This window comes from Nycticebus coucang, chromosome 14, assembly GCF_027406575.1.
Source record: "Nycticebus coucang isolate mNycCou1 chromosome 14, mNycCou1.pri, whole genome shotgun sequence".
Lineage (NCBI taxonomy): Eukaryota > Metazoa > Chordata > Mammalia > Primates > Lorisidae > Nycticebus > Nycticebus coucang.
In genome coordinates, this window is record NC_069793.1 from 80,943,257 (window position 1) to 80,956,504 (window position 13,248).

Genomic DNA, 13,248 nt, shown 5'->3' on the forward strand with positions numbered 1-13,248 from the left:
TATCCACAACTGGACCCGCACCTTTCTCCATTCACAAAAACTGATCCAAGATGGATAAAGGACTTAAATTTACGGTATGAGACAATAAAAATCCTCTAAGAAAAACACTGGACGATATCAGCCTGGAGAAAGACTTCATGAAGAAGACTGCCATGGCAACAACAACAACAACAAAAATAAACAAATGGAACTTAATGAAACTGAAAAGTTTCTGTACAGCTAAAGAAACTACAACCAAAGCAAACAGACAACCTACACAATGGGAAAGGATATTTGCATATTTTGAATCAGAAAAAGCTTGATAACTAGGATCTACAGAGAACTCAAATTAATCCACATGAAAAAAGCCAACAATCCCATATATAAATGGGCAAGAGATGTGAATAAACCTTCTCTAAAGAAGGCAGACGAATGGCTAACAAACATATGAAAAAATGCTCATTGGCCCCAATGATTAATGAAATGCAAATCAAAACCACCCAGAGATACCATCTAACCCCAGTGAGAATGGCCCACATCACAAAATCTCAAAACTGCAGATGCTGGCATGGATGTGGAGAGAAAGGAACACTTTTACACTGCTGGTGGGACTGCAAACTAGTACAACCTTTTTGGAGAAGTATGGAGAACCCTCAAAGAACTGAAGCTAGACCAACCATTTGATCCTGCAATCCCATTATTGGGCATCTACCCAGAAGGAAAAAATTCCTTTTACCCTAAAGACACTTGCACTACACTGTTTATCGCAGTTCAATTTACAATTGCCAAAATGTGGAAATAGCCTAAATGCCCACCAACCCAGGAATGGATTAACAAGCTGCGGTATATGTACACCATGGAATACTATTCTGCCATTAAAAAAGATGGAGACTTTACAAACTTTGTATTAACCTGAATGAAGTGGAACATATTATTCTTAGTAAAGCATCATAAGAATGGAGGAGCATGAATCCTATGTATTCAAATTTGATATGAGGACAATTAATGACAAGGTCATAGTGGAGGTGGGGGAAGGGGAAGGCAGAGAGAGGGAAGGAGAGCAGGTTGGGGAAACAAAGAGCAGAGAGAGGGAAGGAGGGAGGGGGTGGTGTCCAGTGTGTGACACACCTTTTAGGGGCAAGGCACAATGGTAAGAGGGACTTTACCTAACAAATGCAATCAGTGTAACCTGGTTTCTTGTACCCTCAATTAATCCCCAACAATAAAATATATATATATATATATATGTGTAAATAAAATTACATATAACATAAAATTTACTATCTTAACCCACCTAAAGTTTTAAGGTTTTTATATTTCAAAATATTAATAAAATGGATAGAAAAAATACATAATGAATTTTTCAGAAGCTTTAAATAACAACTCAGTCAATATTATTTATTCATCTGACACAAAATAAATAAAATGTCATTGGGCTACAGAAGTACTTACCCAACAGGTTAATAATTCCTTCATTGTATGCTGCAAACAGTCTAATGGCATCTTTGAACAGGAGCATAAAGGCAGCATTTATTACCCCATTTGTAAGTTCATTGCTATTAACCTAGGGAAAAATTAGAAAATAAGATGAGCTAATATTATGCTTTAAATGAGATTGACAAAAACCCTGCCTCTGAATTAAGAGAACAAAGCAGACTTAGTTCCTGCTGTAAAGAAGTTTAAAGCAGGGGGAGGTTTTGGTGGAGGAAGGGTAATGGGTGGGGCCACATCTATGGTGCATCTTAGAATGGGTACAGGCGATTGCACTAATGTACACAGCTATAATTTAACAATAAAAAAAAAAAGAAAAAATAAATAAATAAAAAGAAGTTTAAAGCAATGAGCACAATTTAAAGAAAAAATAAATTTCAGCATCAAATTGTCACAGTTCCATTCATTAATTTGCACTTACAATCTCCAAAATAAAATGTCTTAAGATAGGTGCCCCCCCAAAAGAACAGAGTTGAAAATGTTAACTTCTAACATATCACAAATGATAAAGCTAACAATTTGGTTAAAGTAAGGACCAGTTTTGACAGAAAATCCTTAGCTAAATAGCATATTCGTGTGAAATCTAGAGTCTATAAAACTTGAGAATTAAAAAAACAAAACTTGAGAATAAAAACTATAAGGAGTTACAATTTTTTAACATCTTAACTTCTGAAAGCATAAACAACTTACGTTAAAATCAAGAAGTGCGTCCATTTGATTTTGAATAATCGGTACAGTTTTTAAGAGTTTTTCTGTGTTCATTGTTCTCATAACTCCATCAGCCCTGTTATTAAAAAATAAAAAAAGAAACAATTGAATTTGCTGTTAGATCACTGTTTCCAACTTCCATCTGGTTCTCTACTTAAACAGAAAACAAAGCTGCTATGAAAGTGTCACATATTTTTAAGTCATCGTTGAACCTGAAACCTCAAGGAGAAATCATACAGAAAAAACAAAATCAGGCAACACTATCTAATATTAAGGTACTCATTTAAAACTAAAAAAGAGTAAGATGTAAAGCATGAGACATTAAAAAAAAAAGTTTTACAGCCAGGAAAACTGTACTTTTCACACGAGGAAATCAGCTGATCATTGCGACCATTAATGTGTAAAGAGCTGTTTACCAATTTTTTTAAATTACAAATAAAAAAAAAAAAGCCTTTGCCTCAAATCACTAAACAGGGAAACACTGCAGTCAGGAGTTGCACTCAAGTCTTAGAGCACTACTTTATTTAAAGTATTGTTTTCATGACTCAAAGAGCATAAAACTAAAACTACTGCATTACAAAATAAAGATCTATTTTAGCAAGTCATTCTAACTTGCCTAATCTGGCTATTAAACACGGACTTTTTTTTTTTTAAAGATACAGGGTCTCTGTCACCCAGGCTGGAATGCAGTGGCCACGCTCATACCTCACTAAAGCCTTGAACTCTTGGGCTCAAGCAATCCTCTTGCTTCAGCCTTCCGACCAGCTTTTTTAATTTTTTGTAGAGGTGGGATATTCTTTTGTTGCCCAAGTGGCCAACACATAGAGAATATTTTGCAAATATTTTGTAAAATGTTGTAATGAATGTTATAATAAAGGTATACTTAGTGTAATTTCCCGGTTTCCCTATACATGGTGACTTTTTAGACACCCTGTATAACATCACTTTTGTGTTTCTTCTGTGTTCACACTTAACTATGGCTCCTCCTTAATTCACCAAAATCAATACTAATTTTTGTGTATCCAATCAAAGCCTATTCTTACCTAATTAAAAAAGTTTCTTAGTTATAAAAATTCATCAACTATCCTTAATCTTAAAACTGGCCCTTCATATTAGGGAAAAAAAGTTACTACTTTTTAAAATCTGTTATTCTGAACTCTACAAATACCTTAAAGCTGAGATTCACTGAAAATACTTTACAGCATAATATATATAAGCCCAACTGGAAAATCGTTTATTAGCCAGGAAATGGTGTTAAAGACTCAGACTTCTCATATAAGCCTCTCTACCACAATCTTCTACAAAATACCTAAATATATAAAACAGAATTTACAGAATTTAGTTTTGGCAAGTTCCAAAGTAATCAGCCCTGATTAATTTGAAATGGTAGCATAGGACATTTAAGTGCAGCTTTAAATTGTTTTATATAAGTGAGAGATTACTTCTACATTTTAATTATATTTTCCACTTCAGTCTACTAATTTAAAATTCAAGAGGACAATTCAAAGGAACATATCAATTACTTAGATCTTTGGGATCTTGGAACAGCAGTGCAGCTCAGAAAGGCATTCACCAGAATATTTCTGCAGATGCCAGACTCCCCTCGGAGCAGGGCTTCACAGCTACAAGGGTCATTATTGCCACCAACGTCTTTCTCCTAAAGCCCCATCTTAGGAAAAAAATTTATGCATCAGGCATTATCGGGTACAGAAGCACTAACTTGTACCAGTCACATGATTAGCTAATGTGCTAAGATGATCGTTATTTAGGGTGCATCTTCTGCATTCAACATTAAAAGAAAACTTCAATACAAAAACAACACTGAAAAAAAAAAACACTGAAAGAAAAAAGAAGATACAAATAAACAGAAGACATCCCATGTTTATGATCTAGAAAATGAAAGTGTTAAAACTGCAATATTCCCCAAACTGATCTATAGTTTTGATGCAATACCTATAATATCCCAGCTACTACTTCTGTAGAAACTGACAAGAAGAGCCTAAAATTCATAAAGGAATGCAAAGGACCCAGAATAGCCAACCCAATCTTGAAAAAGAACAAAGTTCGGAGGACTCATACTTCCTGATTTCACAACTTAATATAAAGCAACAGTAATCCAGAATCCAGACAGCATGGTACTAGAGTGAAGATACATGTATAGATCGATAGAACAGAACTGAAAGTCCAGGAATAAACCCTTTCATTTATGAACAATTCATTTTCTACAATGGTGTTGAGACCATCCAATGAGGAAAGAACAGTCTTTTCATAAAATAGTTTTAGGACAACTGGACATTCACATACAAAAGAATGAATTTGGACTGTATCTAATACCACTCACAAAATTAACTCAGAATAGATAAAAAATCTAAATGTAAGGGCTAAAACTACAAAACTCCGAGAATAAAACAAAGGAGTAAATCTTTGTGACCTTGGACTAAACAATGCTTTTTTAGACATGCTGCCAAAAGTACAAGTAAATCAAAGGGAAAAAAATAGACTGGATTTCATAAAAATTAAAAACTTTTGTTCTTCAAAGAATATCATGATGAAACTAAAAAGATAAGCCTCAGGAGGAGAGAAAATATTTGCAAATCATGTATGTGATGAGTAAGGGAATGGCATCGGGAACGTATTTAAAAAAACAACCTCTTGCAACTCAACAATAAAAAGACAAGTAATCCAATTTAAAAATGGGCAAAGAATTTGAAGAGATGTTTTTCCAAAGAAAATCTACAGATTATCAGTATCATTAGCCATTAGGGAAATGCAAACAAACACACCCCCCACCCCAAGACACTACTTCACACCCACTAGGATAGCTTCTATTAAAGAAAAGTGGCAAGAACAGGGAAAAACTGGAGGCCTCAGACATTGCTGGTGAAAATATAAAATGGTTCAAGTACTTTGAAAAACAGTTTGACAGTTTCCCAAAATACTAAACATAAAAGAGTTCTATAAGCCAGGAATTCCACTTCTAGGTACAAACCCAAGAGAACTGAAAATATAATCCACACAAAATCTTACACATTAATATTCACAGCACTATTATTTCTATAGCCAAACAGTAGAAACCACTCAAATGTCTATCACCTAAAGAATAGATAAATAAAACATGATACATAGCCATACAATAAAACATTATTCAGCCATAAAAAGGGGATAAAGTACTGATATATGATAAAACATGGGCTGCTGTAACTTGAAAACATTATGCTAAGTGAAAGAAGCCACACACACAAAAGGCCACATAGCATGATTCCATTTATATGAAATGTCCAGAACAGAGAATGAATGAATGCAGAAGAATAAAATTACACCTCTATCTCTCACCATATACAAAATCAACTCAAGATGGATTAAAGATTTAAATCTCTGCAAGACCTAAAACTATAAAAATACTAGAAGAAAACCTAGGGAAAACTCTTCTGGACATTGGTGTAGGCAAGGAACTCATGACTAAGACCTCAAAAACATAAGCAACAAAAACAAAAGTAAACAATTGGTATTTAATTATAAAAAGCTTCTGCACACAAAAAAGAAATAAATAATTAACACAAGTAAACAGCATGCAGACTGGGAGAAAATATCTACAAATTATACAACTGACGGACTAATGTACAGAATTTGCAAGGAACTCAACTCAACATCAACAACAACAAATAACCCAATTAAAAAGTGGGCAAAAGACTTGAACAGACATTTCTCAGAGGACATGTGAATGCTCAGCAAGCATATGAAAAGATGTCCAATACCATTAATCACTAGAAAAATGCAAATTAAGACCACAGTAAGACATTATCTTACACCAGTCAGAATGACTATTATTAAAGTCAAAAAATAGGCGGCGCCTGTGGCTCAGTGGGCCAAATTGCAACAAAAAATAGCCGGGCATTGTGGCAGGTGCCTATAGTCCCAGCTACTGGGGAGGCTGAGGCAGGAGAATCGCCTAAGCCCAGAAGTTAGAGGTTGCTGTGAGCTATGTGATAGCATGGCACTCTACCGAGGGCGATAAAGTGAGACTCTGTCTCTACCAAAAAAAAAAAAAAAAAGTCAAAAAATAACAAGTTAAAGAGGATGCAGAGAACACTATTGGTGGGAATGTAAATTAGTACAATCTCTATGGAAAATACTATGGAGATTTCTCAATGAATTAAAAATAGAACTACCAGATCGGTGCCTGGACCTCAGTGGCTAGGGTGCTGGCCACATACAATGGGGCTGGCAGGTTTGAACCCGACCCAGGCCTGCCAAACAACAATGACAACAACAACAACAACAACAACAAAAATAGCCAAGCTTTGTGGCAGGCACCTGTAGTCCCAGCTAATTGGGAAGCTGAGGCAAGAGAATTGCTTAAGCCCAAGAGATGGAGGTTGCTGTGAGCTGTGATGCCACAGCACTCTACCAAGAGTGACGTAGTGAGACTGTCTCAAAAAATAAAAAATAAAAACTTTTTATTTTTAAAAACTACCAGCAATAAACTACCCCAAGGAAATAAACTACCAGCAATAAACTACTCCAAGGAAAACAAATCATTAAATCCAAAAGATACCTGCACTTTAAAGTTTATCACAGCACCATCACAAAAGCAAAAGACATGAAATCAACCTAACTGTCCATCAACAGATGACAAGATAAGGAAAACATGGTATAAATACACAATGGACTACTATATAGCCATAAAAAGCATGAAATCATGTCTTTCGCACCAACATGGATGGAACTGGAGGCCATTTTTCCCACCTAGATACAGGGTCTCACTCTGCTGCCTGGGCAGGAGGACAGTGGCATGATCATAGCTCACTGTAACCTTGAATTTCTGGGTTCCCGTGATCCTTCTGCCTCAGCCTCTTGAGTAGCTGGGAATACATGCACATGTCACCATGCCCAGCCAATTTTTATTTTTTCATTTTTGGTAGAGGCCAGGATCTTGTTATGTTGTTTAAGCTGGTCTTTTACTCATGACCTCAAGTGACCCTCCTACTTCAACCTCCCAAAGTGCCAGGATTACAAGTATGAACCTCCATGCTCAGCATGGAGGCCATTATGCTAAGTGAAATAACTCAAAAGCAGAAAGTCGTATGTTCACTAAGTAGGACCAAAATAATGTCAACACGTGGACAGTGTGTGGAATGACTGAAGACTAGCAAAAGTAGGGGGAAGGTGGTAAGTAGGTGATGAGAAAATACTTAGTACAAAGTACTTTTTTTTTTTCCCCCAGAGTCTCACTCTATTGCCCTGGCTAGAGTCCTGTAGCATCATCATAGCTCACAGTAACCTCAATCTCTTGGGCTCAGGTGATCCTCTTACCTCAGCCTCCCAAGTAGCTGGGACTACAGGCACCTACGCGGACCCTGAGACTACAGGACACCTACTATTTTTAGTAGAGATGGGGTCTTGTTCTTGCTTAGGCTGTTCTTGAACTCCTGAGTTCAAGCAATCCACCCACCTCGGCCTCCCAGAGTGTTAGGATTACAGGCATGAGCCACCATGCCTGGTCCAAAGTATATTATTCAGGTCACAGACACACTAAAAGCCCAGACTTCACCTCTGCCCAATAAATCCATGTAACAAAATTATATTTATATACCATAAATTTATAAAAATAAAAAAGAAAAAATATGAAGTTCACTAGATAAAATTTCATAATTCGTAATCTAGTAATTCTTGTTCTATATTAAATATTTAAATTAATTTGATATCAGAAAAGAAAGTTTAACTCACCCTCTCTTCACTTTTGTGAAATCAAATGCAACTTGTCTGTATGAAACTGCTTTTTCATTTAAATATCTACTATATCGCCTAATAAATGTAGACATGTCATATCCTGTAAAAAAAAGAAAAGAAAGAAAAATTTCCATAAATGATGACTATACCAATTTGTTTAGAAAAACAACTTACTTTATCCATCGGCTATGTCTTGATATTCCAACTCAATTTAGTGATATAAATTAAGTAACTAATGGATAATAAATATTACCACATTAAATTCTAAGACCATAACTTTTAAGTAGGGCATGTCACGTAGCTTTAAAAAATCTTTACCTGGCTCAGTGCCTGCTAGGGTGCCAGCCACATACACCGGAGCTGGTGGGTTCGAACCCAGCCTGGGCCTGCCTTACAACTACTACAACCAAAAAGAAAAGCCAGGTGTTGTGGTGGCCGCCTGTAGTCCCAGCTACTTGGGAGGCTAAGGCAAGAGAACTGCTTAAGCCCAAGAGTTGGAAGTTGCTGTGAGCTGTGATGCCACAGCACTCTACCCAGGGTGACAAAATGAGAGTCTATCAAAAAAAAAAAAATCTTTTTCCTTAGAATTTCATTAAAATAAGAAGTCTTTTTTGCTTCTGTTCAACATTCCTGTCCTTTATTCATTAGGAACTGGAAAATGTTTTCTTACACAATTTAATGTCACAACTCAAATTTAACATCCGAAGGAACTACACTCCCATTCCTATCATCAAACATTCTATATAATTTTTATACTAATAAAACCTGTATCTGTATATTATTTAGAACAACCATAACTTACATGTTATGTTTAGAACAACCATAACTTACCTTATAAAAAGTACAAAAATTATTGCCTACTATAAAAGAGGAAATGCAATATGCAAGTTTAAGGCATAACAAAAAAACAATTATATGTTTTCAATATAGCTTTCTAAGTGAGTACAAAAATCATTCTAAGATTGTGTTTTATCACAATCATAAGATTTTTTTTTTTTTATTGTTGGGGATTCATTGAGGGTACAATAAGCCAGGTTACACTGATTGCAATTGTTAGGTAAAGTCCCTCTTGCAATCATGTCTTGCCCCCATAAAGTGTGACACACACCAAATCATAAGATTTTTAAAACTTCAACAATGTAAGACATAATCAATTTTAGTTTTAAAAAACACCCCAAACCCTGAATTATGTAAATAGCTACCCCCTGGATCAAGGAAGCTTATAAAGTTTTGAAGATGAGTATAAATGACCCTTTTCATTTTCCCTTTTCATTGGAAAAAGGGTCCACTTCATTTATACTCATCTTCATCTAACAAAATGAACTTTATTTGATGAGCTCTGCTACTATAAAATAATACAAAGTAACCAAAAACTATGAATGAAACAACTGATTTTAACATTATCACCAGTTCATTATTATTGAGGGTCTACTAAGTAATCACTGGAGAAAAACCAGTGAACAAAATAGAAAATACTTACTGCTTTCATATAGCCTCATACCTTCCAGTACACTTCATCAGGTATTACATACTTTAATTCCTCAGCTCTTTGGTTCATATTATTCCCCCAATCTACTCTACTCCACCCTTTCTGATAGGGGAACTACCTCTTTCATCCTTCAAGGCTTAACCTCTTTGAAACTTTCCATGTCCCCTTTGTGCTCCCATATTATTCTTACTCCAAGTACATCTATTATACACAATGTCTATGCCACTCACTAGAAGTTTACTTATATGTATACACATCCACTATTATAGTCAACTATAATAGTCTACTATATCCAGTACACAGTCAATGTGCCAGACTCCATCCAAAAGAATACATCAGAAATAAAAATTATTTTTCAAAAATACCATTGAATTACATGCTTTCAATTGTTGTTTAGTCTTATCTTTATAATCCCTTTAGAATATGAGCTGTAAAAAGAAAAAAGGCCTAAAAACTGTCCTCTACATAAAAGGAATGAAATTCTTAAAACCATATTACTATATATTTGCTAAATTTGCACCTTAAGAAAATGAGAATTTTTTACTTAATATGATTAAACACACACACACACACACTTCAACATATGGAAAAACTCTGCTCTAAAGTGCTTTGCATATTGTTTTTCACAGACCTTTAAAGTTCAAATTAATTGAGTAAGGAGGAGGGAAGTGCAAATAAAAAGATGAGTAGGCAGTTTCTTCCAAACCTCTGAAAGCAGAAAGCTCCATTTTTATCTTTTTTTAGGGGGGTGAGGGGAGGTGGAGACAAAGTCTCATTCTGTCACCTGGTTTAGAGTACAGCAGCATCAGACTAGCACATAGCAACTGCAAACTCCTGGGTTAAAGTGATCCACTTTAACTCTTGTCAACCCTGGGTCTTATGTGTAGATTATTGACCTTCCATATGTCTGGAAGAAAGGTATTACATTCATTCTAGATAATACTTTCACCTGCCAATATGAGATAAAGATTGAACTGGACCGCTCCTAACCCAGTCATTCATTGAATTTCATTGAATTTTACCTCCACGAGAACCACAGTTCAGTCCCTCATTAACTCTCAACCAGATGACCAGAATGACAACTAAAGCTGCCTCAACAATTCAAGACTTGGTTCACCTGGATCCAACTTAACTGAACTATGATGCTCTTACACTTTTCTCACCTTTTCCCTCTACTCAGAAAAACTTTGAGAATTTCCTACTGTATTATAAAAATCTCAATTCTACCAAAATCTTCTATGCCTGATTTTTTGGCTCTGAATGGCTTCTTGATGGCTGTTACAACATGTTCCATTCATACATTCTATTCACACTCATTTGCTCTAAGAAAATACTCCATGTATGTTCACATCCATGTCTGTGGGTCTGCACCCATTCATCTTCTCATTCATTTTTCAGAGCCTAGCAAATTTCACCTTCTCTATAGATATTTATTTCCCAGAATGAGACTCACTGTTGAATATTCCCAGGTCATTTGGTATAACCTTTATGAGGTTCTTCCTGAAATTACTATTTTTTTTTTTTTTTTTTTTTTGTAGAGACAGAGTCTCACTTTACCACCCTCAGTAGAGTGCCATGACGTCACAGGACTCACAGCAAGCTCCAGCTCTTGGGCTTTCGCAATTCTCCTGCCTCAGCCTCCCGAGCAGCTGGGCTACAGGCACCTGCCACAACACCCGGCTATTTTTTGGTTGCGGTTCAGCCGGGGCTGGGTTTGAACCCGCCACCCACCCTTAGTATATGGGGCCGGTGCCCTACTCACTGAGCCACAGGCGCCACCCCTGAAATTACTATTCTATAATGCTAACAGCCTAGTTTTGTAATTAAGTTCAACAGATCCCATTAAGATAGATATACACAGATGGCTAAAACCAGATTATGGCAATTTCAAGTTACTGAATTAAAATAAAAATAACACATGGTAGGTATGAGAAATTTAGAAAAATTATATCAACTTAGCTATTAAAACACATAATATTACAACTTCATTTCTTGAAAGGAAGCATAAAATAACAATGAAGTAGATACTTACATAGCATTTCCTGTGTGTTAGGCACTGTTCTAAGTGCTTTATAGTAATTAACTAGGTTTGGTTTCATGACAACCTTACTGGGTAGGTACAATCATTATTCAATTTTACAAATGGAAGAGGTAAAGTAAATTCTCTAAGTTCAAACAAATGATAAGCAGTGAAGATGGGATTCAAATCCAGGCAGTCCAGCTCCAGAGTCCATACTCTCAAATAACTACCTGTAGTGCCTCTCAAAGAGCTTTGAGTGTCAGATAGTAAAATCATAATCATAATCTTTAAGACAGTTTTTCTTTTCTACAACCTTCACTAAAATACAGTTTAAAAGAAAATGTTCAATTCTGTAGTAAGCACCAAGTGGGGTCACTCTTTTGATTTTCTATAATGAGTAAGTTATCTTTACCTTGCAATCCACTCTTATCCAAAAAATTGCTTAAGTTAAACAATGTGTTTCTTGAAGCCAGATACTGAATAAAACGCTGAAATAAAAAACAAAAAAAAAATAATTACAACACATTAAGTTACTGCTGTCTCACAAACTAATTTAAAAATCAGGGGGGAAAAGTTATGGTTAACACATTCCATTAAGCTTATCTAGTTTAAATTTCTCACCCTCACTTCTCCCATTGCTAGTTACCAAATCTAAATACGTAATAATTTTTCGCTAGCATATGAGAATTTATTAAACCTAACACCCACAGACAGCGTAAGTCAAAATTTCAAAAGGGAGGGGCACTTTTGAGTGGAACCAGTAATTCTGGTTTTACCATAGCATATGAGGACTACAGCTAACCATATTCAAGTATCAGTATATATATATTTTTTTTTATCAGTATATATTTTTGTTTTTTTTTTAATTAGCCTGCAAGAAGAGGCATCTATATTTTGAACAGTTACCCAAATGTCACAAATTTGTGTGACTTTTTTAAACAAAATACTTCTAATCACACAGAGAATAGTATTAGAGATCCCCTTCCCCTTGCCCAGATTATCACACTAACGTATTTACTTCGGATATTGTTATAGAATCAAAACATTACAGACTCCCCTGAAGACATGCATCTTCAATCTTATTCCCCTACCTCCCTTTTCAGAGGTGACTACTTTTTTGAAGCAGGTATATACCATTTCCACATGTTTTCACAACTTAACTAGATATATAAATTATCTATAAACTATACATAATTTGGTTTTCTAGTTTAAATTTACAAAAATATCAGTGTATTCTTTTTCAACGTGCCTTTTAACTCAACTTTTCCCCAAGAATTATACATTTAATCTATCTTAGTCTAGTTCATTCATTTTAAAAGATGTTTAGTATTCCAATGGACTTAAGATATTATTAATTATTTATGGATAGTTAAGTTCTTCCTAATTTTCACTATTTATAACACTTGCATTGACAACTTTATTTTTGGTCTCTATGCACAGTTACATGAGTTTTTCAGGATGTATTATTAGTTTGACACATAAGGAAAAGTTTAGCTTCTCAAAACTGTCAAAATGCTCTCCAAAATGCTTACTAAAATACATTACCTTAACTTTCTTTTACTTATAAACTCTAAAACAGGTAAACAAATACCTTTTAAGTTCACTTCTTAGGATTCCTTTTTTTTTTTTTAATGCATGAAGAGGCTTACTATCATGTAGGATGAACACCATCATCCCAACTCAATCTTGTTCACCTGAGATCACCCCAAATTGACAAACCAGGATTTTGAAAACCTGTTTGTAAATTTTACCAGTTTGTAAACCTGAAGGCTCATTATCCTAAAATGAACTGCTCCAAGAAGGTATTAAAATATAAGACAATATTAAGAGT

General features: G+C 35.1%; 1 protein-coding gene across 25 annotated transcripts in view; it reads right to left on the minus strand.

Annotated features, from left to right (window-relative positions):
* Nucleotides 1-13,248, minus strand: part of PICALM (phosphatidylinositol binding clathrin assembly protein) — a 106,986-nt gene that overhangs the window by 54,783 nt on the left and 38,955 nt on the right. For all 25 annotated transcript variants that reach the window (XM_053559762.1, XM_053559760.1, XM_053559761.1 and 22 more), the window contains exons 3-6: nt 11,830-11,905; nt 7,906-8,008; nt 2,161-2,254; nt 1,432-1,543 (exon numbers count right to left, since the gene is read on the minus strand). In XM_053559762.1, the coding sequence (XP_053415737.1) occupies nt 1,432-1,543; nt 2,161-2,254; nt 7,906-8,008; nt 11,830-11,905 (385 nt within the window). The remainder of the gene's footprint in view (nt 1-1,431; nt 1,544-2,160; nt 2,255-7,905; nt 8,009-11,829; nt 11,906-13,248) is intronic.